This window comes from Cryptomeria japonica, chromosome 11 (assembly GCF_030272615.1).
Source record: "Cryptomeria japonica chromosome 11, Sugi_1.0, whole genome shotgun sequence".
Lineage (NCBI taxonomy): Eukaryota > Viridiplantae > Streptophyta > Pinopsida > Cupressales > Cupressaceae > Cryptomeria > Cryptomeria japonica.
In genome coordinates, this window is record NC_081415.1 from 696,345,012 (window position 1) to 696,372,684 (window position 27,673).

The 27,673-nt window shown below is 36.3% G+C and overlaps 1 protein-coding gene across 1 annotated transcript in view; it reads right to left on the bottom strand.

Moving 5' to 3' along the window:
- Positions 1-676: 676 nt before the first annotated feature.
- The window catches only part of LOC131067157 (prefoldin subunit 6), a 48,920-nt gene continuing 21,923 nt past the window's right edge, over positions 677-27,673 (bottom strand). Inside the window, exons 4-5 of the mRNA XM_058002102.2 lie at positions 26,746-26,806; positions 677-1,238 (exon numbers count right to left, since the gene is read on the bottom strand). Coding sequence (XP_057858085.2) covers positions 1,182-1,238; positions 26,746-26,806 — 118 coding nt within the window. The 3' untranslated portion in view covers positions 677-1,181. The remainder of the gene's footprint in view (positions 1,239-26,745; positions 26,807-27,673) is intronic.

A 27,673-nucleotide genomic window follows, 5' to 3' on the forward strand; every position in this document is an offset into this window, starting at 1 on the left:
TCTTTGATTAAAAAAAATATTTTAGTGTTGTATCAAGCTAAATCTTTGATTAAAAAAAATATTTTCTCACTAAGAATTTGTAAACCCTTAGGATAGAGGATGGTGGTTTTTGGAAGAACACCTAAATGTGTTAGTTGAACATTATCTAGTTGCATTACATTTGAGTAAAGATGGAGGATCGTTACATGAATTTAACTTGTAATGTTTTGTATTCAGAAAACCATCTTGTTATAGCTATTGGTTTCACTACCACCAAGTTGATATGTAACTTAACTGTTCTATAACTTGTGTAACTGTTAATATGTTAGGATGTTCTGCCATCTCCAAATGCTATCTGACAGCCAGACGTCCCTGATGGCAAAGCAACTTTTTATAATGTTTCTTTTGTTTTAAATTCCTTCATTACATCAAAAAAGAAAACTTAAATTTTCTTCATGAATCTGAAGAACTTATATAACTGGTATCTGTTATAACTGTTTTTAAATTCTTTCATGGCATTAAAAAAAGTGTTTGTTATATCATTAACTATGATTCTGAATCATGATATGTTTATTGCTGTTTTACTAAAATGGCCTCCAGACTGCCATCCCTGAAATGTGGTCCCCTGCCATCCCCATCCCTGAAATGCCATTGAACATAGTAATGCACTCAAAAACAATAAAGTAAACACAAAATATGACAGCTTGAAAGTACAACGTACTAATTCCAGAATATTACTTACAAAAGCTTAAAAGTTGTCCAATTGTAGGCTCAAAAGAAACATGTAGATCAAAAATTGAACTACTACTACATGCTTAGTACAGGCAAACCCATTCTGTGATCAGTTAACACGCACCATCCCAAATATTCCAGGGAGTAATGTCACTGTTTTTACATTCAACTTTATCTAGAATAATTATAACAAATGCATGTAGTCGATAGTGGGATTAACATCCATACTAGCATCCACCAAAGACAGCTTATGCTACTGCTTAAGGGCCTTAAAAACAATTTAACTGTACAAGAGCCAATCTCACATTTTAAATGTAACAGAATTTTAAGCCTGAAAGTAGGATATATAGTTGTGAAAGATCCAATTCTACACCAAACTCTCACTCTTTCAATGTCCACCACATTCCATGCATTGCACAATTCACAGCACACCTCCAAAATCACATTGATCCAATTTGAGCCAAAATGCATTAGGCCTTGGCTTTTCCAGCCTGGAGGACTTGCACACGTTGTTGAATCTTTAAAATCTGCAAAAAGCAAAGATCCATTAAGTTAGATTGGATTATTGAGAAAATGTTGAGCAAAACATGTGGTATAAATCCTCAAAAAATGCTGCCTCAAATGTTAATAAAGTTTCACCAATTGTATAAATTCTCATGTGTCTTATTCTTACTGGAAGCCCTGACCTGACTTGGAATGGCCTTATCCAATATACAATTACACTAGTTACCATTATACTTTCAAATAAACTTACAACTGTAAAAATGAAAAAAAGGGTAGGAGCAAACTACGTACTCTCTGTTAGGTTTAGACAGTGTCACAATCATCAAACTAGAAAAACAATTGCATGGCTTCAAGTTCTTAAAAGCTAAGAGCCTTTCTTGTCCTGGGCAACGTCTATGCAGCCATCAGACAGCACATTTGATCGTATTACTATATAGTAGCAATCAGATCTAAAGACTCATGAGAGCTGGAAGTTTCAAAATGTATCTTTTTCAAGTGTTGCTTTTCACCGTATGAGTATTTACCCTAGTTGATTGGATCTGGAACTTTCCTTGGTTCAGTTATCAGCTTGAATTTGCATTTCCAGGCCTCCTACAAGCTATTTCTTGTGACCGGTTCAAAGCTTGGTTGGTATGTTCCCATTTGCTGATGGCTTTGAGGCAGCCATACCTTTTCTAGACATCCATCGTGATGATAGATCCAACAACAGAATAATATGTTTTCATCATAGCATGTTTTCATCATAGCAGCAAAAATCTTTTGGGGAAAAAATAAGCAAACCAAAAGTAAAAGATTTTTTCAAAAAATTGGGGAAAAATGGACTGTCCAAAAATAAAAGAGAAAAACCTACTATTTTTTTTATTTTAAGTCACTTCAAAAGCATAGATTTATAGAAAGAAAGAAAAAATGAAAGCATAAATCTAGGGTGGAAGCCCCTGGCACAGTTGAGGGGCAATGCCAAAGTTGCATGGACACGGATAGAGATACAAATATGAGTATCTGATACGGCCATTTTTTAAGAACCCCAATATGGATACAGCTAGATACGATATTCACATAAAACGCATACATATAATTTACATAATTTTCTAAGTTTATGAAGGAGATTTCCATTACTTCAAAAGCAATATAGACACATAGTTGCTACATAAATAATTATAAGTTGATTCAACAATTTACAATATGCAAAAATAGTAGAGTTGCATTGAAAGATAACCCAAAAAATGGGTCGCTGAAACAGAAAAACATTTCAATTGTCCTCATTTGGTCTATGTTTTGTTTATACCATTTTATTTTTTTATGCATGACTGAAGTTTTTTTAATTTAAATTTAGGAAGATTTATGTCAAATTTAAAAAAAATCAAATCACATGGTATTCTGCATGGTTGGAAAATCAAGGTTTGTTGGGCATGCATGGGTACAGTATCATATATATTATATGTAGATGAAATGAAATTTCCACAATCCATAGATTATCTGTAAAAGTTTCTGGAAGTGATTGTGTGTGAGTTTTTTTATCAACGTTTCGGATCACTCTGTGATCCATCATCAGGATAATGAGAGCATATTAAGCAAACTATGAATGATTGCAGACTAGGAAGATACTTAAAAAGAGGGGAGAGATGAAAGAGAAGACCACAAGTACAACAAAAATATAAAATTAAAAGTTAAAAAAGAAAAAGAAAAAATAAAATAAAATAAGAAATGGAAAAGAACCAATAAAGGAAAGAAAGAATAAAAACTACAAAAACACACCAATATGTATGTATATGTATATATATATATATAGACATATGTATATATATATGAAGACACATATATACCAACATATGTATAGGTGAATAAATAAAAACCAAGGAAGAAAAGGGGAAATAAATAATAAAAAAAAAAAATTTAAATAATAACAATAAAAATAATAAGATTAAAAATAAAATAAAGTAAATAAAAAACATAAATATACATGCCAACGAAAAGCAATAAAGCAAACACAAGCACATTTATATTTCTGTGCTTTGTTTGGCCTCTTGGTTTTCTTTAGGGTTTTTATTTCCTCATTTATACTTCTTTATTCACACAAACACACACATTTTATATATATTTGGAGGTATTTTTGCTTTATTGCTTTTCGTTGGCATGTATGTGCGTGTGTTTTTTATTTTATTTATTTTATTTTTAATCTTATTATTTTTATTGTTATTATTCTTTTAAAATTTATTTGTATTATTTATTTCCCCTTTTCTTCCTCGGTTTTTATTTATTTGCCTATATACATATGTTGGTATATATGTGTCTATATATATATATATATATTGGTGTGTTTTGTAGTTTTAATTCTTTCTTTCCTTTATTGGTTCTTTTCCATTTCTTATTTTATTTTTTTTCTTCTTTCTGTTTTTTAACTTCTAATTTTATATTTTGTTGTAATTGTGGTCTTCTCTTTCATCTCTCCCCTTTTTAAGTATCTTCCTAGTCTGCAATCACTCGTATTTTGCTTAATGTTCTCTCATTATACTGATGATGGATCATGGAGTGTGATCCGAAATGTTGATCAAAAAACTTGCACACAATCGCTTCCAGAAATATATGCATCCGGGCCGTTTTGGATACGGGGATACGCGCCTTCAGGGAGGGACAAAGGAATTTCCGGCTACTCAGGCAATGCTTGTCATGGTGGTCTAATGAATAACGTTCCAAATTAAAATTATTTAATTTTGAAGAAGATAAAATTACTCAAAAAATAATTTTTGGATAAAAACAAAATAAACAATATAATTAAAATAAAACTATTTAAACAATTTCAAAATAAAATAGCATAGCTAATAATCAAGACACGTTTGAGAGCTAGGTCTGAGGAGGAAGCAGTTAAAACCCTAGGCCTTCTTGTCATGGAGGCTGTGAAGGGAACTCAGAGGATGACGAAGATGATGGCAGGCCTTCTTAGGATGATGAGGACGAGCTACTTCTAGATATCTTGCACGGGAGCTTATTTAAAGGCACAAACAATGTCTTTGATGGTGAGCTAAGCTTTGATGAGGTTTATGGGCCAGATCTATCAGTTCTGGCTGATACAGAGGATGATGTGGCTTTTCATGAGACAGAGTTGTCATTTGAGTCTGTTGTGGCCGCTCTCTCTAACCACAGCTTGAGGGGTTTCCTCTTTGGGCCTCTTGCCATTTCGAAGGGTAGAGGTGTGAAGTTTTTCACTAGCGCAACGACCGCTATTGCTAGTGGCAATACCCTTGTTGGATCTTCTCAATGAATGAACTAAAAGGCAATTCTCACAACAGGGCTAGATCCCTTGCTGCAGACTATGGTGATGATTCTAACAGCTCCTGCACAGGCACAGAGGCTAGTGATGTTGAATCTAAGTTGGATGCTAGCCCCTCAAAAGATACTGCTATCGAGGGGGTCTTGCTTGGTTCTTCCTCTACAATTTTTGCCTCGACTCCGATTGTTCTTGGGGCAAAGTCTGTTGGGTTGGGTGTGTTGATGGATTCCCCTATCCCTTTTGGTGTGGGTGTTTCCTAGAATGAGGTTTCTACCACTTTTGAGTCTACTTGGGTTGGTTCTAGCAAAGAGGTTGTCTCTATTCTTGACCCCATTATGGATTATGAGTCTGGTTGTAGTGATGATGCTGTTTGGAATGTGAGCTCTGGTTCTTATGGGGTCTTATGGGGCTTCTAGTCTGATGATGGATGATCCCCCTTTGCCTCCTCCTAGAGATTGCTCCACTTCAGGGCAAGTTCTTGAAGTGGAAATCCATGATTCGTAATTTGTTGAGTCTTCAGATTGGCTAAGACGCTCACTTGTCGAGAGGTTTTGAGGTAATACTCCTCATATTGATACAGTCAGAAGATGTATCATTCGTGTTTGGAAGCTAAGAGGACATGTTAAGGTAACTGTAATGTTAGCCCCCTGTCTTCTTTTCTTCTTTCCTGATATTGAGGATTGTTTAAGGATTCTTAGTGAGGGACACTGGTTCCTGGCCTAAATGACCTTTGTGTAGGTGGTCCCCTAGTTTCAACCCTTGGACCAACTTCTTCTCGATGTGGGTCCGTGTGGGTTCGATTACCGTGCCTACCTCTAGAATTTTGGGGTGAAAAGATCCTCATGTCTATAGCCAACTCCTTGGGGAGATTTTGTGCTATTGACCCTATCACTATGTTAATGAAACGAATGCTGCATGCGAGATTTTGTGTGCTTGTAGCAAAGAATGAGGTGATTCCTTCTCATCTTACCCTTTCTTCTATGTTGGGTAGATAGATTCAAGAAATAGACTATGAAAATTCTCCAAGTGTTTGTCGTTATTGTAGAAAAGTGGGTCATTCTCACAAGGCTTGCATGACAAACAAGAAAGGAGATTCTATGCAGTCCTCTACTCCTAGAGAGATTGATCAGATGGTGGATAGAAATGAGATTCTCCTCCTCCTAAAGCCGTGGCTGCGATTATTCAAAAGGCTCGCTACAAGAAAAGATGTTTGGAGGATTTGGATTTGCAAAGCAAGGAGAACAGGGAGAGTAGTCTCAAGCAGTCCTCTACTCCTAGAGTGATTGATCAGATGGTGGATAGAAGGGAGAATTTTTCTCCTAAATCTGCGACTATGCAAAAGAATTGTTACAAGAATAGATGTTTGGAGGATTTGGATCAGCAGAGCAAGGAAAATAGGGAGACTATCGATCAAAAATCCCTGAATCACTTCTTTAAACCTCCTTAATTTCAATGGTGTTTCTCTTGCAGCGTTACGCGCTGCTGTTCTGTTGGCTGCTTTAATTGGTTGTGTTATGATGTTTTGTGGTGGTTTTGTGGCTGTTTTTTGAGTTGTCCTTCTGCTGTCCTACTTTGCTTCCACTCCTATCTTTCTGTAAAAGGATTCAAGGCCCTTTCAAAAACCTGCTTATCTAATCAAATACAATTTATTTTTGCATAGATGTATATAAAATTTCATATTAAGTTGGCCTGTCCAAGGGCTTTCTCGGGTTTATTCTGAGCCATCTAACTCGAAGGAGAAATGGGAATATCCTGAACCGGGGTGAACAAAATTGAATTTTGATGGGGCATCTAAGGGAAATCCTGGTCCGTCTGGTGCAGGGTTTGTGGCGCAAGATTCTCAGGGGAATATCATGGCAATTGGTGCAAAACGATTTGTTGATGGGACCAATAATGAGGCACAAGTACAGGCAGCTTGGGAGGCTATTCAGATGGCAAAAAAATTGAACGTTAACCATCTACATTTAGAAAGGGATTCGTTATTAGAAGTCACCACTATTGCAAAAGGGGATTCGTTATTAATTATTTCTACTCTCTCCTCCTTTGAGGATAACAAAATATCACATGTTAAAAGATGTGGCAACCAAGTGGAGGACACATTATCAAACATAGCCATGTCATCATTAAGAGTTAATGGACCCGATTTGTTTGAGGATCTTCGCGAGATATGCATTCATGATTTGATAAGCCTGGCAACAGCGGACAGTACACTCATTTAACAATGATACAATAGAATATTATTCAGCTGATGATACCAATTCTGAAATTTCAGACCAACATACTGAGATTTATGACAGTGAAGCAGAGAGTGCTTCCGAGGGTTCAGTTAAGGAGCAGGAGGGTGATAGACCTATGGCACAAATCTCTAGCATTCAAAATGAGGGGTCTTTCAGGATTCGTGGAGTTCTTGATGGGCAGCGAGTGATTACCTTACTAGATACAGGGGCTACACATAACTTTATTGATGAGGGGTTAGTGGCCAAGAGGGGACTCAAGGCTGAGGAGTTTGAGGGATTCCAAGTGAAGGTAGCAGATGATTTCACTCTTCCTTGTATCAGGAGGATCCCTAACTTGACTTTATAGCTTTATGATTATGTGTTCTAGGCGGATTACTATGTAGTGGGCATTGGAGAAACGGACATAGTGTTAGGCATGAAGTGGATTCATGCTATTGAGGAGTTCACACTCAATCTTCATAACAGACCCTGTTTTTTGGCAGACCATTGAATGGATTATGGGTTATGAGTTCCTAAAGTCTCGGTATCGCTCCAACATTAATATTGCATCGATGTCCATGGCCTAGGGGTTAGTACTGATGTCAAAGGAGGTAGTTTTAAGGGCTATGAAGGAATGTGTGCGGCCGGAGTGGTGTAGTGGCATGACAATAATTCTGGCCATGGCAGAGCCTGGAGTAGGATTGTGGGCGCATCATGGCAATTGGCGCCAATTTGGCTATGTGAAGACCCCAATGCAACCTTTCCTGGTGTGGAGTGTGTTTGGTGACAAAGATGAGTGAAGGGTCGAGGCTCAAATGGGTTGGGTGTCGCTGAAGGAGTTTTTCAACGCACGGGAGCTGGGGAGGAAGACTCAGATTGTGGAGTGTGATCGTCTGCAAGGCCAAAGAGGCAAAGATGACACGAAGACCCAGGAACCCTATTCCAAGGGTAAGCTGCAGGAAATCTAATCCGATGCATCTTGTGGTTGTTGGGGTTGGTGTTTTGGTGTTTTTTGTTAATGTAGGGTTTGTTGAGAAACCCTTTTAAAATGATAAACTTGTTTATACTGTATCTCTGCTAGTTTATATGTAAAAGGGGCTTAGGATTTGTGTAATATGGAGCATGGCTCCGATTTTGGTAGAGCATTCTGCGAATGCTATTTGAGGATGGCAGGCGATAGATGTTGTTTTGACACAGGTATCGCATTTTCAGGAACAACCTATATCTCTTAATCGTATCGCACCTGCCACCAAAGGCATTATGCCCAGATCATCATCTTGCAGATGATTCACGCAGATCACAGCAAATATTCTTTCTTGTTAACTTTCTAATGCCCACGACTTGGTGGTAAAATACCCGATAGGAGGGACGAGGACTGACATGTCCCCAATCGGGGAGTCACTAAGAAAGGGTGTGATTTGTTAGGAGAAAACACCCGATACATAAAGCAATCAATGTGCAAATTGATATTAGTTATCAATAACAAAAAATGCATGTTAACAAAAAGAACTCTCCTAATAAGAATTGCGACAACAATCGAGAAAGATATCTCATGTCGCTACAACATCAATAATAGATGTAGGGGTGGCAGGGGTGGCAGGGGATGGGGGTTTTAGTAGTTAATGGTGATATTACAATACATGTATATTTTCCAGACTAATTAATATAAATACCAATTATCAATCAAAAAAAGAAAGATTCTATACTAAGTTTTATTTCACTTAAAAATATTTAATAGTTATTTTATTTTATGTATATTGTTTATTTTATTTATCTATGAACATCTATTTGTATTTCTTAAGAGCTATTTATCCATTTCAAAATTATTTTATTTTCATTTAAAATCATTCAAATATTATTTTATTTTACAATACAATTTGTTTTGTAATAAAATTTATTTTGATTATAATGTTGTAATATTTTTAACTTTTGAAAAATATTAAATGAATATTAATTAAAAAATATAATTTATCTTAATCTATAGATATTAATGTATTTTAATCAGAAAAGAAAAATCGTCGGAAATCGCCCAAACTCAGTGAGTCCGAGTCCGAGTCACCCGCCACGAGTCCAGCAAACTCGGACTCGGACTTGGCCGAGTCTGGGGTCCAAACTCGCGTGGACTCGGCCAGACTCAGCCAAACTCGGCCAGCCATAGACTGGGGCCCAAAATCTTTAAAAGTTTGACTCCGAGTCCGAGTCCCGTTTCTTTGATTTTAATACATTCCAAATCATATGAAAAAGCTACAAATATTATTTCATATCCATAGAAATGAATAGTTAATGAAATAGTTTAGGAAAAATGGGAAGCTATTTTATTTTACTTTGGAGCTAATTATTTCATAAGATCTATTTTTTTTTATACAATTGTAAAATAATTATGAAAAACAAAATATAAAAATTCACCTTAGACAATATTCTTTTTGTAGAACCAAAGACAATTGTGGAAGCAAAACAAAAATTATTTCATACACCTCTAGAAATAATTAAATAATTCTACAATAAAATAAAATAACTCTTAATGAATAACATAATTATAAATAATTACTAACTAAATTAAAAAAGTATTTAAAAAATAATTTAAATTATTTTTTAACATTATTTAAGATTTATTGATATATATTTTAAATATAAATGAAATATAAAATTACTAATACTATAAACATTAATAGCTTTAAAGAAAATCAAAATAAATTTTACAATATACCATTTAACTTTAGAAAATGGGTGAATAAAATGATAACTTTAGAAAACAGGGGAATAAAATGATAAACTTTAGAAAACAGGCAAATAAAATGATAACTTTAGACAACAGGGGAATAAAATGATGACTTTAGAAAACAGGCAAATAAAATGATAGGAAGGAAATGATATTGTGTTTGACTACTTTATAAAACGACAACAAACATGCCTTTGTTGATTGCATATGCCCTATATAATGTAACTTGTTTGATCGCAATCACATTTTTTTTGCACAAGCGTAAACCCTACTTTGTGGCACATAGAAAAACCTAGTGAAATTCATAAAATAAGCCATCAAAATCCGTAAAAAATCGTGTTTAATCGCAAAATATCCAATCAAAGATCAATCAAAAACGTAAGTCAACGATTTATTTAAAAATCACGACTTTAACAAGGAAAAACTCGACAAATATGCCAATCCATGATTAATCCCGTTCAATCATGATTTTTTCACGATTTTTGCTTCTTTGGCTTTAATAATCTAGAGGGCTGCTCCAACACCACTCCAGCTAGGTCTAGAAGGATTACATATGAAAGGTGCTTCTCCAAGTCAAAATTGATTAAAATCATGGCATTGTTCAGCAGTGTTTATTGTAGAGTCACTTTGATGCAATGATAGTACACTTATGGCACTTTCAAACCTGTGCAAATCTCACCTATTCCCAAGAGTATAACTAAGAGTAGAATGTATCATTGCCCAAGTTGACAAAATTGGGTGTTCTTCCATTCAAATATGTTATGAAATAACTTGCACAAGAGAGAATAAAATATAACATATGTTGTATTTGATAATAATATGCCACTTCAAGGGAGCAACTTCCTAATCCACTTGAGGGGAATACCTCCAACAATCTTCATCAAGAACACAATACTCAACATAATGATAATAATTAACCTATACCTCTTATATATACCATACTTATGCCAAGGATATTGTCTAAGGGCTTACTTAGATAACAACAAATAATGCCTAGACCAACCTAAATAACCAAATAATAGTATAATCATGATAATATGCCTTAATTAAGAGTTAAGGTAGCCACAAGCCAACTACTCATAACCCAATACACACTATAGGGTTAGGGGCATAAAAAATTGAATCAAGGAACCCTTGGAAGAGAAAAATGCCAACCATTCATACTAGCTTCCAAATCATGTAGATCAATCCACTGAATGCACTTGACCCTCAGTAAGGCTCCATGAATCTGTATATCCAGTTTTTCTTTAGTTACCATGAGTCTTTGCTTTTGTTCTTCCCCTTTGTGGGGCCTTTCTAGGTTTCTCTTCCAAGAACTTTCAATTTTAAAATGCTGTACTTTTGAGTCCAATTGACCTACCTTTGGTCATCTGTAGACATTAAAATCATTTCCTTCTTTCTTTCTTTCTACCTACTCCTGCATGCTGTGATTTATTAACATCATTTCCATCTTCAAGAAGTGTACACTAGCAATTTCGAACAAGAAGTTGGGCCGACCAACTGCTTTCATGTAGTGCTGATGTATAAATCTGACATGCTGAAGTAGAGACATTGGTACTATACAAATCACATTCTAGAAGTGGAAGTTGAGTAATCTAGCTATAAGCCTCATCTTCTAAGAATTATTTTATATTATTCTAATACCCCATCATAAGGCTTACTTCACTGAAAACAAAACATATCAAACTAAAAACACCCTGAACCATGAATTTGTCATTCTTCAAAAGCTTTTCCTTGAAAATAGACCATTCATTAGGTGGAAATCCCTCAAGCAATTGTAAACGTGTAGCTCTCAAGCTGAATTCCCAAGTTCCCAGATTTCCACCACCTTTAACTCCAGAATTATAGATCTCCCAAACCATTGAACAACAATCCATACTAAGCTATACTCACAAATCTCCAGCAAGTTGTCTCATAACCCTAATACGAATATGATTCCCAAAATTCAGACTCCCAAACTAACTAGGCAACCATCAATTATGAGCTTTGACTACACTGGCTTCCTACCTGTCTTCAAACAACTAGGCCTCTTTAAAATGCATATAAAACTTCTCCTTCACCATTGTCAACATTCAAAGGACCTTCAACATTAGCTACATTAGCTCCTTTGAGCTTTCATTTGCAAACATCGTGCGCTCAAAGCCTACAGTTCCAAGTTCTGTAACCCATTTCCTTGCATAGTAGCATTTTGTCCCTTTTTTGTCCTTATCAGATCTTCTACTATTCGAGTATAATGCTACCTCAATTTGAGGATCATCTTTTGTATCTCCTGCAATAGTCTTTTTTCTTCAGCTAGTAGAGCTGGAATCATATCTTCCAAACTTATAGAGGAAAGTTGAGTAAGAGTAAAGATGGCATTGCTGAATTTTGAAGATAAATTGTTTCGTAAAATAGCTTTAGTGTTCTCATCATCCACTAGCATTGACTTTGCTAGTTGTTGAAAAAGATATCTTAGATTGTTCACATGGCTTGACATAGTGACTCCATCAATCATCTTGAATAATTGATACTTTAAAGAGAATCTTGTATTAACCACTGCTGCTCCAAATAGTGTATTCAAATGGCCAGAAATCAGGTTTTTGTTACCTTCAATGGGGGTAGTCTTCTCATTTTAGCCCAAAGAAATGATATAACAGTGGCCGCATTAAAGAGTATACCCTATTTTATTGGTGAGACAACTACTACTCCATAAGCACATTCAAGATATTGCAAACATCTGCTCCGTCCATAACGTCACCGAGGATGATGTGGGTAGTCTTCTCATTTTAGCCCAAAGAAATGATATAACAGTGGCCGCATTAAAGAGTATACCCTATTTTATTGGTGAGACAACTACTACTCCATAAGCACATTCAAGATATTGCAAACATCTGCTCCATCCATAATGTCACCGAGGATGATGTTGTTAGGCTCTTGGCCACTTCCTTGAAAGGAAAAGCCTTGCAATGGTATAGAGAGTTGTCGCCTAACTCCATTCACAATTGGGACAAATAAGGGAGAAGTTGTGTGACCATTTTGAAAACAAAAGTGATCACCTATCACTTGTTGAACAACTAACTACAATCAAGAGAGCACCTCATGAATTCTTGGGAGACTTCAATTCAGATTCCAAAAGACATGGAATAGAATCCTGCTCTAGTAAAGCTATCTCCCAATCATGCCTTCTTGTATTATCTAAGAGCTCTCAATAGTGATGTAGCTGTCATGATACAATCAATGGACGGAACCTCTCTACCAAATGTGTATGACATAGCCATAAGGGCAGAAAATTGTTTGATACAAGCTAGGAAGATAGCTCCAAGGCCGCCAATGCCTCTATTCCTAGAAGCTCCTACTCAACGACCCACCTTGGCTCCTATCCCCATGGCGTCCACAAGCCATCCATCCACATCCACTTCATCCTCAAACGAGCTCCACAAGGTCAAGACTCTATTGCAAAACTTTGGCAATGAGTTGGTGACACTAAAGAGGCAACAATCTCAGCAAAGTAAGCCTTATCAAGCACAAAATCAGAATTACTAGCAGAATAGGCCACATTTTCAAGGGCAAAACCAATGGAGTCATGCCAGGCCCTTGAATAATTTGAACCCTATAGCTGCAAATAACTCAAAGGCAATAGTTCCAATGCAAAACAATCTCGCCCAAAAGCAAAACTGGTGTCAACCATGCAATCAGCCACACAATCAAAGTGCATGCCAAAATGGAGAGTTTGTCCAAGCTCTAGTAGTGCAGAATGAGCCAACCACCTCCAGCCAGCAATATGATCCAAATCAGCCAAGTGTTGGCAATCAGGTTCACGTACAAGGAGATTCTATTTTTGTCAAATTGGCAAGAGGTAGAATTTTGTGGTATAAACCAGACAAATTGTGATACTATGCTACAATACACAAGGTCAAAAAGGAAAGCAGTAAAAGGTGACTCACCTTCAACATTCGCCCAAGCTCCAACACCCAAAGTAGTTGTCCAAGATACAAGTCAAAATACCATTCAAGGGAGAAAAGGAGGTGAGAGGAACCCCAAGTCACCCCATCAAAAGGGATAGACCTTGTTGCTTCAAAGTCTTCAAAATCAGTTGGTGTTCCTTTCAATATAGTTTACCAAATGAAGAAGGCCAATCTTAATGTCACTATGTGGGAGGCCCTTTCCATCCCATCTCAAAGGGATTTGCTTAAGGAGGCATTGAAGGACATCAACCCATCAAGTGTTGAGGCAACAATCAGCAAGAAGACAATCTCCACCAATTTGGTACAACCCAAGGAGGAAGAAGATTCAAGCAAGATCAGTGAGCCTACCCCCTTCTATCTCTCTTTAATCATAGGAGATAACTTAGTTCACAATTGCATGATAGACTCAGGAGCTAGTAGTTCAGTCATTCCTAAGAAGGTAGCTGACCTTCTTGGTATAGAATATGAACCTGTGACTTGAGGGGTTGTCCATTTGGATGGCACTTCTATTAAGACAGTAGGGGTTGTTAAAAATTTGAAGTTAACCTTGCACACAAGCCCTGGTTGCACTATCTTACAAGACATATAAGTCATTGACCTCCCTACCTTCTTTGCCATCTATCTATCTAGAGACTTCAACACCAAGATAGGTGGATACTTGTCTTCTAATTGGTCCCACATACTATTTTGAACAAGGAATGGTACCAAGGTTACCATAAAGGCAAAGCCCATTGCACAAAACCACATTGAGCCCTACATCGCCAACCTTGTAAACATGAATTGCACTTTGCACGAAGACGGGGAGGAGTGTATTGTCCGTGAGCCTGCTATTTGTTGTTAATTTAGGGTTTTTGGCAATCAAGTGGCAATTTTGAGCTTTCAATGCCTGAGTCTCATTTTTGATATGATCATGTCCAAAGGTCTTCAATGTGCAAGCAATGTTAAAAATTTTGATTTTGAAGTCGATAGGATCAAAGTGTTGAAAGATTTTAAAATGTCAAAGTGCTCATGAATTTTTTCTCTGCGTTGAGGTTGCAACTAGCTTTAAAATGTGAGCGTAATGTGTTCAAAATGTTGCAAATTAGTGTGAATTTTGTGCTTGAGCGCAAAAGTCCCTATAGGAGTCATTTTTCCACTCCTAGGAGGTAGAATATGTCAAAAATGCACAAAGTCTCGATGGACTCCTATTTTCCACCCCCCAAATCAAGCCAAAATGTTAAAAATCCCGATGGAAATAGAATTTCCATTCTGCAAAATGATAAAATTTGATAAGTTTGGGCCTTTAAAGTGTGAAAATCATCACAGTCCCGATGGGAAACATTTTTCCCCAAATGAAAAGCCCCGATGGGAGGCGTTTTTCCACTCAATTTTAGAGTTGAAAATGATGAAAGTCTCGATGGAGCATGAATTTCCACTCCATCCTAAGCAAGAAAGAGTTGTTTTAATGATGAAAGCGGACTATCCCGATGGGGTGAGTTTTTCCACTCCAAGACTCAATTTACAGGTGATTTTGGGGAAAGTCCCGATGAATCGAGAATTTCCACTCAAAGCAAAAGAGTTGTCCCGATGGAGGTCGTTTTTTCCACCAAACCTACAAGAGCAAAATGCATGAAGAATGTATGTCTCGATGACCCATGTTTTTCCACTCAAGGGTAAATGACCAAGTTTAAGTGCAATTTGAGTGTCCTAATGAGGTTCAATTTTCCAACAAGGGGAAAATGATTGAAATAAAGTGAAATGACGATGAATTTGTGTGTCCTAATGGAGGTCGATTCTCCACTCGGGACAAAATGTGAGGAAATGACAAAGTTAATGTGTCCTAATGGAGTTCGATTTTCCCCTAGAGAGTATTATAATGGAATTTGACAAGATTTTGATGGGAAGTTGAGTCCAAATGAAGGGTGAATTTCCACCTAGAAAGTATTTTACATGAATTGATCAAATTTACATGTCCAGATGGAAGTCGATTTTCCCTTGGAGAGGATTTGCAAGAAAGTGAGTTACGTGATGGAAGTTTAGTGTCTAGATGAGGGTCGATTTTCCCCTCAAGGTTATAATCTAAGTCACCAAGTTTGAATTCGAATTCAAAGATCGACAACTTTGAAATTCAAACGAAGTTCGACAAGGAAAAAATTCAAAATGTATAAAATTCAAATTAAATTCGCCATATGTAATTTTTTAAAAAATTTAATAAATATATGTAATATATCTATAAAATTGCCTAAATAGTTTAACATTGATAAATAGATTTGAAATCATTACAAAAAGATGACACATTTATAAAATATAAACCATAGGAAACATATGCTTTCAACTTTTGCAAACAATGTCTAGTTCCACTCCTCGTAGAACAATCCCGGGTAGAAAAGATCCAGCTTGGAAATATACAGAACCTTTTCTCGAGCAAAAAAGAGGAGAGGCAAAATGTAAATTTTGCAAAACAATCTTTCATGGAGGCATAAATAGATTGAAATACCACCTTGCCGGCATATGTGGCCATGATGCAGAGCCTTGCACACTAGCATTTCTTTAGGCTATTCGTGAGTGCCAAGTACTATTAAACACATTTGAGACTCGAAAAGAAATAAAGAAGAGGCAAAGGGAGGAGTTGGCTCAAGTAGCATTGGTTGTGTTGGAGAGGCCTCTTCCATGCCTCCATATTGCCCTAGTGCGAGTGCTAGTGCTTCTGTTGCCGGTAGTGTCAGTGCTAGTGGGAGTATCAATGCAACCATTGGTCTCAGAGTTCGTAAATCTTGGATGGATTCATATTTTGAGCCACCCACTACTCCTAGTGCCCAACCTTCACTTGAGAGCATGGGTTGGAACAAAGAGGTACACAATAAGGCTAAAGGTGCAATTGGAAGATTTTGGTTTTATTGCAATATTCCATTCTTTGCAGCCAGGTAATTCCTTTTAGTTTTTATTTGATTGTTTTAAGTTTTTAAGTTTTTAATATTTTTAGTTTGTTTTGTCTAATATTCATACTTATCTTATTTAATTTATTTGTGATAGGTCTCCTTATTGGCAAAGCATGGTTGATGCCATCGCTATTTGTGGGGCGGGTTTCAAAGCCCCTTCTGATTCCAAGTTAAGTGGCCCAATTTTGACAGAATCGGTGGCTGATGTAAAGCCACATTAGAGGATCAGCGAGAAATATGGAAGAAGGGTTGCACCATCATAACCGATGGTTGGACTGATAGGAGAAATCGAACGCTCCTAAATTTTCTTGTTTCTTTTGTAGGTGATTGAATAACTTGAATTTTATTTAATGATTCGTATTTTATTTTTGATTTGAGATTTATTGAATGATAATTGATCACTGATTTTGCTTTGTTTTCAAATTTTAGGTGGCACCATGTTCATGAAGTCAATTGATGCTTCCGCACATTCTAAAAATGCCACTTACCTATGTGATGTTATAGAAGAGGTCATATATGAAGTGGGTGAGGAGAATGTAGTACAAGTGGTGACCGATAATGCAGCAAATTATGTTGCTGCAAGTAAACTTTTGATGGAGAGGCACCCATCTATGTTTTGGTCTCCATGTGCCGCCCATTGCATTGACCTCATGTTGGAGGACATTGGTAAGATTACATGGATCAGGACATGTGTAGAGAAGGCAAAAAATATTTGCAAATTTGTATACAATCATGCATGGGTCCTTAACTTAATGAGGCAATACATGGGGCAGAAGGAGTTGCTCGTCCTAGAATCACTAGATTTGCCACTAACTTCATCACACTGCAATCCTTGATTCGGAGTAAGGCAGCTTTGAGACGTATGTTTGTTGGTGAGGAGTGGCCTTCCTCATCCTATGCTATGAGTGTTGCATTAGTTGATGCCGCAGATTACATTTTTTATGAGCCGGGCTTTTGGACCCCTTGGGATGAGATTGTGAAGGTAAAAATTTTAAGCATTCTACATTATGTTTTAACTTTTAACTTTTATTTTTATTCATATTTTTCTTTTATTTGCTTATTTTCATTCACAATTTCACACTTACATTAACTGATATTAGATATTGTTTCACAATATTTGCAATTCATTGAGCCCTTGGTAGTTATCCTACGTGTTGCTGACGGGGAGAAGCCCGCAATGGGCTACATATATGAGGGCATGGATAGGGCCAAGGAGGGCATCAAATCTGCCTATGAAGGGGATGAGAGTAAGTATCGTCCCACTTGGGATATCATTGACAGGAGATGGCAGGCCTAGCTTCACAGACCCTTCATGCAGCTACTTATTACCTCAATACGACATTCCATTTCCGCCCTGATTTCAAGGCGGATGAGGAGGTTCTTAGTGGGCTCTACTCAGGATCAACCTCCTCTAGCTAGCATTCGCTCTATCACTGAGTAGAGCCCACTAAGAACCTCCTTATCCGTCTTGAAATAAGGGCGGAAATGGAATGCCGAATTGAGGTAATAAGCAGTTGCATGGAGGGGCCTGTGAAGATGGGCCTACCATCTCCTGTCAATGATATCCCAAATGGGATGATACTTACTCTCATCCCCTTCATAGGCAGATTTGATGCCCTCCTTGGCCCTATCCATGCCCTCGTATATGTAGCCCATTGCGGGCTTCTCCCAGTTAGCAACACGTAGGAGAACTACCAAAGGCTCAATGAACTGCAAATATTGCGAAACAATATCTAATATCAGTTAATGTAAGTGTGAAACTGTGAATGAAAATAAGCAAATAAAAAAAAAATACAAATAAAAATATAAACTTAAATCTTAAAACATAATGTACAATGCTTAAAAACTTTACCTTCACAATCTCAGCACAAGGGGTCCAAAAGCCTGGCTCATCAAAAATGTAATCTGTAGCATCAACTCCTGCAGCACTCATAGCATAGGATGAGGAAGTCCACTCCTCACCAACAAACATACGTCTCAAAGTTGCCTTACTCCGAATCAAGGATTGCAATGTGATGAAGTTAATGGCAAATCTAGTGATTCCAGGACGAGCCAACTCCTTCTACCCTGTGTATTGCCTCATTAAGTTAAGGACCCATGCATGATTGTATACAAATTTGCAAATATTTTTTGCCTTTCTCTACACATGTCCTGATCCATGCAATCTTACCAATGTCCTCCAACATGAGGTCAATGCAATGGACGGCACATGGAGACCAAAATATAGATGGGTGCCACTCCATCAACAGTTTACCTGCAGAAACATAATTTGTTGCATTATCAGTCACCACTTGTACTACATTCTCCTCACCCACTTCATATATAACCTCCTCTATAACCTCACATAGGTAAGTGGCATTTCTAGAATGTGTGGAAGCATCAATTGACTTCATGAACATGGTGCCACCTGAAATTTGAAAACAAAGCAAAATCAGTGATCAATGATCATTCAATCAATCTCAAATCAAAAATAAAATACGAATCATTAAATAAAATTCAAGTTATTCAATCACCTGCAAAAGAAACAAGAAAATTTAGGAGCGTTCGATTTCTCCTATCAATCCAACCATCGGTCATGATGGTGCAACCCTTCTTCTTCCATATCTCTCGTTGATCCTCTAATGTGGCTTTTACATCAGCCACCGATTCTGTCAAAATTGGGCCACTTAACTCGGAATCAAAAGGGGCTTTGAAACCCGCCCCACAAATAGTGATGGCATCAACCATGCTCTGCCAATAAGGAGACCTATCACAAATAAATTAAATAAGATAAGTATAAATATTAAACAAAACAAACTAAAAGTATTAACAACTTAAAAACTTAAATTAATCAAAAAAAAACTAAAAGGAATTACCTGGCTGCGAAGAATGGAATATTGCAATAAAACCAAAATCTTCCAATTGCACCTTTAGCCTTATTGTGTACCTCTTTGTTCCAACCCATGCTCTCAAGTGAAGGTTGGGCACCAGGAGTAGTGCGTGGCTCAATATATGAATCCATCCTAGATTTACGAACTCTAGGACCAATGGTTGCACTGACACTCCCACTAGCACTGACACTACCAGCAACAGAAGCACTAGCACTCGTACTAGGACAATATGGAGGCATGGAAGAGGCCTCTCCAACACAACCAATGCTAGCCTGAGCCAACTCCTCCCTTTGCCTCTTTTTTATTTCTTTTCGAGTCTCAAATGTGTCTAATAGCACTTGGCACTCACGAATAGCCTCGGGAAATGCTATTGTGCAAGGCTTTGCATCATGGCCACGTATGCTGGCAAGGTGGTATTTCAATCTAATTATGCCTCCATGAAAGATTGTTTTGCAAAGTTTACATTTTGCCTCTCCTCTTTTTTGCCCAAGAAAAGGTTTTGTATATTTCCAAGTTGGATATTTTCTACCCGAGATTGTTCTACGAGGAGTGGAACTAGACATTGTTTCCAAAAGTTGAAGGTTGCTGGAATAAAACACAATTACAAAAAAAAAAAATATTTGTCCATTGTTAAATTATAAATTAATACAAAAAAAAAATATAATAGCAATGTTTTGATTTTGATACAAAAATCAATGTAATAGAATTTGTATTCATTTTTTTTCAAAGCAATTAGCAAACCTACCATGTAGATTGTTTTTTTCATTTCAAAACATAAAAAAATCAGCAAATGTACATTTTTTTTTTCAAACATGAAAAAAAATATATACATTGTAGGGTTTGCTGATTTCTTTAAGTTTTGAGAAAACAAAAAACAATCTACATGGTAGGGTTTGCTGATTTCTTTGAAAGAAATGAATACATATTACAAATGTTTAAAAAAAAATGTAATTTTGCTTATAAAACACCAAAAAAACCAAAAAAAATAAATCTTACCTCCTATAAGAAGGTTGAAATGAAATGCAACCTCTTTCCAATCCTCTCTAACAAGCTTTTGATGCACCAAATGCAAGTATTACACTACTCCAATGTGATTTGTTGAAGAAATTTTACTCCTCCTCCTTGCTGGTTGCCCTACTATGGTCTCTTCTTTTTCCTCACAACTCGCTCTTCTCCTCCTATTTTTTCAATAGAATGAAATGAGATGCCTTTTACAACTTAGAATCAAATATAAATGAAAACAAAAGCAAGTAAAACCATTGTTTAATGTGTTTTTATTTTACTTATTCGATATTTTCCGTCGACCGAGTCATGGACTCGGGACTTGCCAGGTCCGAGTCGAGTCACCGAATCACGTGACTCGCCATGACTAGGCCAAAACTCGGCGAGTCCAGGTCCAAGCCACCCAAGACTTGCCGAGGGTCACTCGGCCCGTGACTCACCAAGTTTTGGCAAGTCACGGAACTCTGGCTTGAAGCAACCAAGATCAAAGAGACCAATAGATAGCACAATAAAAAGAGAGATAAAAATAAGATATTATTCTCAATATATGCAAAAGAGATCAACTGGATCATTACATACAATGTATGATGAGCCTACTTATAAAGGCAAGGTTAAGAGACAAGAGGGCACACAATGATGACATGTGGCTCAATGAGATGCAAGGGCAAGTAAGGCTAGGTAGGAATAGGTAGGAGAAATAATAAAACATTCCACATGAGGTGGATCACCCACTGAAGGTGGAATTATCACTCCATGATAAGTGGATATGATAAAGTAATAACAATATCACACCATAAAAGGTGGAAATTCTCCCACATACACACTCCCAATGTATGCACATCTCCCTAAGTGTCTCATATGCAAACTACAATGTTATGCATCTACCTAAGTAAACTTAAGTAAAGTGTAATTATATCCAAAATGAATAAATAATTACACCAACAAAAATAAATAATTGGATCAAATTTGAAGATTTAGGTCTTCCTACTAGTAATGGTGAAAAGCAAGCCTAAGTCTGTTGTAGTGGCAGCAAAAGGATGGAATAGTTGCATGTTTGATAGTGATGAGAAACATTAACAATGAGGCTGGTGTTGATCGTTGGGGGATTACTAAACTTCCTTGACCATGGTGGAGCATGGTGGGCTCCCATCTTTGGTAGGTTTGTACTCCTGGTTGGTTCTCTAATGTCCTGTTGTAGAACATTTCTTATTTTTGCCTTCAAACAATATTTCTAATTCTAAAATGATAATTGCATTTATATTTATATATAGAACTTAAATAAAATTCATGAATTTTATTATAATATTCAAATAATTCTGAAAATAATCTTATCTTGATTTTCTGCTATGTTTCTTTTTCCAATTTGCAGCTTTTTCCTTAAACGTTGTCCTTGATAATTAGACAAGTTATGGGTTTTCGTCTAATAACTTAATAGGAAAAATTTAGGGTTTTTAAAAATCTTGATTTTCCTTGGAGGGTTTTTCTCATGTTTGGCTGTAATAATTACTTGCAAAGTCACATGATAATCATTCCAAATTGACGCCTCTTTCTTAATGAAATGATTTCTCCTTTATACACTATTGGTGAAAGAGTCACCACCTTTCATACCATCGCTACCCTTGGAAAACAGAATTTAATTTTAGTTAAATTATTTGGCTAGCACTACCTCATGAATATTCTAGCGCTATGTTTAACATATTATTAACTGCATCGGCTTTTATGATACGGGCACTATTTTATACTTCAATCACCTAGTCAATGATTTTAATATGCTGCGATCTGTGGCATTTTGGGATATCGTTAGTACAACCCACTTTATCCCTGGGCGTTGAACCACATTTGATCCCAGACATCATCACAACAATATAACTTATGCAGATGAAAACAAGGCCAGCTGCTCTTTGGGCTCCTTCAGCATCAGTTTGGCTAATCCTCTATTTACTGCACTCTATCTTCTCTTCTTTGTGGTCATAGCATGTCCAACCATTTTTATGCTTCCTGATTCACTATTTTTCCATCCTCCATAACATCCTTCTCAAGTCATGGCATCGCATCAATGTAACACTTTCCAGTGCAAAGCATTTTTCATTCTGTATTGAATTGTTCACAGAAATTTGCAGCAGTTTGCTCTTAAACTCAGGTTCTCTGATTTCTTCAAACAATAGACTTCTAATTGTTCCAAAACGTATTTGCATGCTTCTATTTATTTCTACATTGTCGTCCTTTTAATTATTTTTACCCAGATAGTTCATTATCTCTCTTTAAACTTGAAACAGTTGCTTATGATTGATATCAAAGTTATTGTTCTGTCTCAATTACATTTCCATACTACATGCCTATCGCTCAAAAGAGTGGACATTAGTCATGTTTATCTCAAATAACTGATGTTACAATAACTGGTCCACAAATCTCTCTTCATGCAAAACCATGGTGGCTTTGGTTGAGTGATAAGCAAAATGATTTGTTTTTTAATCTTACTAGTAACCATTTAAATTTTTTAGCTTTATCTTCTATATCTCAGATCTTAAAGCAGCTTTCAGTCCTCCAACTTGTTGATATGTTTTTTATGCACATGCAAACACAGAATAAAATACCCAAAAGTATCTTATCCTCTCTTGATCAAAGTCTCTCAAATGCTGAAGATTCGCCTAAGGATCACTTGAGATAACTCCAAGGTTCTTAAATGTCAAGTCACGACGTGTGGATAAGCTCGTTGGTTTGATGTGATTATGCTGGAATCACAAGGGGACTTACGTTGTACATGAATGCTTGAATTGTTGGAACTTAGATCCTAGCTACTTGCTTGGAGAATAAAAAAGGGCAAAAGACATAGGGTTTAGGAAGACTACAATACTCCTAGGAAAGCAAGAGACAATGGACAACCTTTAGTGAAATTCAACTAAGCCTTGCTTTGACATGCAAAGCAACAACTCCACAAAGCTTAGTGCGATCTTCTAAGGAAGGTAAAAAATGATGTTCGAATCACTATCAATAACAAGGATATCATCAAGGTGATGCATATCAAGGTACGAATAGCAATTGAAGTTAAGCTCATTCAAGGATTCCAGTTGACCATGCAAGGCGCACTTACAATCAGCAAGAGGCTAGTGGTATGTATTAGGAGTTTCACCATTGATCATACACAAAGATCTTCCATTCATCTAAATAACATGAAAATGAATTGAGAAATAAAGACCATGCAAGTTGTTGAAGTAACAAATCAAATTCACCATAACTTCAATGAAATCAATTGTCCTTTACAACAAAGTTTTGGCATCAATCTTTGCCTTCTCTTAATCTTAATTCTCCTCTAATTACTATCTGCTATTGAACTATTCTTGAACTACCAACTATTCTCTATTTACTACTTTATTCTATTCACTATTAGCTTTTACAAATGAAGAGCTTGAGATTTATATAGAGAGCTCATTACAATGAGTGGCTCAGATCATTTTGAGATCAATGGCCGAGATTTTACAATAAAACCCTAAATAGGGTTCATTACAAGAAATTCCCTTTTGGCCAATAAGATCATTACAATGAATTGGACACATGTCCATTTTGATTTCTAACCAATGAGAAAATAGGTTAGGTACACAAAATAGTAGTTGATGAGGCGCCATGTGTCACTTGCTCCACCATGAGATGAATCAGGTTCGTTGAACTTGGACTTGCTGATGTGGAAGTAGCTTGATCGGCTTGAATGCGAATAGGATGCCACATCAGCCTCTTCTAAAACTATCCCCATTCCTTGATCACATTCATTCTCCTTCACTCTAACTTGGAAATTTTCCTCCTTGTGATGCATTCACGATCTCAACCTTTGAATCATGAAGTATTTCCTTCCTTAACCTTCTTTGATCTTGAACATCTTTGCCTTGGACTTGGAACATGATGTTGTCTTGAAAAGTAGACTTTGATCATTTGGAATCCATGTGACGTGTATCCTTCTTCCTGCATCTTTGAAGTATCCTCTATCATATCGATGGCCTTGATGTTGAAATGTGAAGCATGTCCTTCCCTTCGAACATTGAGCTAGACCTCAATGTGTGGATCTCATTGTTGACTTAACTCAAATGTCTTGATGTCGTGATATTCCTTATCTCTACACTTTCAAGCTTTCCGCCTTCCTCTATGATGCCAATTCACCTTCTCCAACTTGCCTTGATTCGTAGTGGTATCTTCCCCTGACATGTTCATGTACGAAGCTAGAAGTTCGAAGATTCAAAGTATGTTTAAATGATATAACTAAGTTCTGATTTCATTGATAAACATACATGCTTTCAGATTTACAAAATTTAGAATCACTCATCAAGTTCTGAAATTAATGTAATGATGCATGCAATTCATATTCAAAATCTGAATTTTGTGATTTAGAAATCTGATTACACTCAGAAAGTTAGAAATATATCTTTCTTTCTGGAAAATTTGATGAGACTTTATAATCCAATTTCTGAGATAGAAGTATTCTTAGCCAGCACTTAGGATGCAAGACGATTTAGGCCTTGGTATTTGACCAGCCTTTTGATTTCTTCCTCTACGAGCTGATGTCTGAAACCCTTTCTTTCCAGATATAATGAGTGGATCTGTGATACTGATTGATGGCGAACCTGTGTATTCAAGGCCAGCGAACTCCTTTACTTCCAGCAATGTCACTAATCTTAGGCGATTTTCCCCCTCCAATCTGCTGTGCGAATTTATGATCTGCATTTGAATTTATGTTAGTGAAGGGTATTCTTCATTATAGTTTATACTTATACGATTTCAGGTTTAGAGTCCCACCCTCTATGCCAGCCGACTTAACCTCTTAATGTTCTAAATCATGAAATCGCACTCATTCACCCCTTCTCAAGAGGCCGACTTTAGCAAGTTGGTTGAGCAAATTTTTAAGTTGAAATTTTAATTACCTTTCCTTATGCGATTTTGTCAACCTCCAGCTGTCTAGGTTGAAATTTGCTTTTGTCATTGTTTTAACTCTCATGTTTGGAGGTTTGAATTTTGAGACTTAGATTTTAACCTGCATCCATGTGAGTTGAAAGTCTCATCTTTCATCTTTTCAACCCTTATCCATGGACTTAAGATTTTCACCTTAAGTTAATTTGCTTTGTCACCTTTTGAGGAATTCACCTTAGTTGTTTAGCTTGTCTTTTTAGAGGTTCGAGTTTTGCAAACAATGATTTTATTCTCCAGCTATGTAGGTTGGAATTTGTTTTAATTTGGCTTCAACTTGCTTATTTAGAGGTTTGACTTCGACTTGATAATTCCCAACCTTCATCGTTGCAACTTAGAAGTCTCACCCTTCTTACCAACTTAAGTTGATGCCCAGGTTCCTATACTTAGAAAAATTTTACTCATCATCAACTTATGTAGATCCCCAAGGTCTTCTCTAGAACTTCATATCAACCTGAGTTGATTCGCACTCTTGCAAGATGTTGGAAGTTGAAATTTCTTCACCTTGATGGTTGATTGTCCAAGTCATTGCCTTAGAATTTTGCTCTCTCCTAAAGATGAAAATTGAAATGCACAAGAGAGAGAATTCATTATACCAAGAAGATTTTATTTCCTTCAAAATCATTATTTTCTCAAAATCAAAGCGTAGAAAGGAATTTCTTAGTTCATTCACCTTGACTCTTTCCCGACAACCTTGGCAATTATTGCAACATGACTCCAACTTAACATCTCTTACTAGCAAAGGTTAACAACTAAAGAAACTAAGAAACTAAGACACCTAATCTAAGCAAAAAGTGGGGGTCCCCATTTGCAATGGGGCGATGTGTGAAAACGTCACAACACAACAAATCCTTGGGACATGCCTCCCATCATCATACCAAATTGTAAATAAAACCAAACATTTAAAAATAACTTTAATTCTATGTCCACACCAGTCATTTTTCCATTGGAAATTACCAATGAAGTTATCAAACTAAAGCCCAAACCTAACCAAAAACTGACTAACGACTCAGTGATAGGTGATGGAAGTAGAAATGGACATGTACAAAAACAATGATGGTTAAAGGAAAAGTAATCACATCTCAAAAACATTAATTTATGAAGAGGTATTGGAGAACATAAGCAAAGCAAAATTCATGATGCTACAAATCCAAAAGTCAAATACTGAGGATAATTTATGATTGTCCAATGACCCTAAAGCCTCTCAAGAAAAACAAATGAAAGTCAATGCTATACTTAATTGCAAACACAACCATTGTCATTTTGCTCTAAAATTGTAAGCAGGTCCCATTTGTGAAGCACAACCCTATCAAAGATGAATCCATTACACAATTCAACAAAAATAAGATGAAATGATAACCCCACCCCCATCCCATCTCAGCTCTCCACTCCTTGCCACCTCCCCAAGAAAAAAGAAGGAACTAGAATTAAATTCCATACTCTAATCTTATTAACTTCAAATATTGTTATCTTTTCTTAAAAGCAAGCAGAACTCATAGACCCTATAGTTAATTCATTATCTTGGTGATTGGATGCATGCAATTACGGCTGCAACATGACCTACTATGTCCCACATTTGAATCGAAATTCAAAAAAGAGGTCGATTCCCTCAAAAAATATGATTAAAATATATCACTACATACCTCCTCTTTTTTGGCATTTTGTTGCTCCTCTAATCCTTTAAGCATCCCATCCAAACGTCTCCTACATATCCAATATAATCATGAATGAGTAGAACATTACAATTATAACCCACATTAAACCTAGGAGGGTTTAAGGTGAGAAACTAAAAACTAGCAGTAATGCTATCTCCAACAAAAACACATATCCTCCTTGTGTAGAAAACATTGAATTGAAAATTTAATGATCACACAATAAAATCTTATCAAATAGTTTCTCAATAAAATACAACACTAGAACAAGATGAAAAACATAATATGTTACTCATTGGAAAGCAACAAATCCAAAACTAGTGTTCAAAGCATTTGAATATTACAAATTTTGGAGGTTATTTCAACAAGTTATGCACATATTTTTATTCTTCCTTTTATTATTAAAAGCACGGACGAAATGCATTGAGAGTACTCGCAAACTCGTGAGTACTCGCCCATTAGAACTGGCCACGAGTTACTCACTTATAAACTCAGCGCCAGTTTTTAATCAAACTCGCCACAATTTTCCACCAAAAATCATCAAATACTCACCCTTTGAAGATTTCTTACACATTAGCTACTCGATTTCCATCAAAATCCAAAACCCTATTTTAAAAAGAACGTGAAATGGCAAAATAAATATTTATTATATCAATAATAATTTTATTTATGTTAATATAATTGTAAAAAATGCATTTTATACTTTTTTTCATTTAAAATATATTTTGAGATGGCTATTCTTAATGTATATATGTGTGTTTTTGAAGAATATTTTGAAAAATTGTGTATTTTCAAATGTTCAATAAACATGGTTTTTCCGAAGGACCGAGTTTTTAAAATTTTTGGGCCTCCCAAGTTATTGCTGAGTCCAATTTTTTCAACTATGATTAAAAGTACCTTTGAGCTATGTTACACAGAG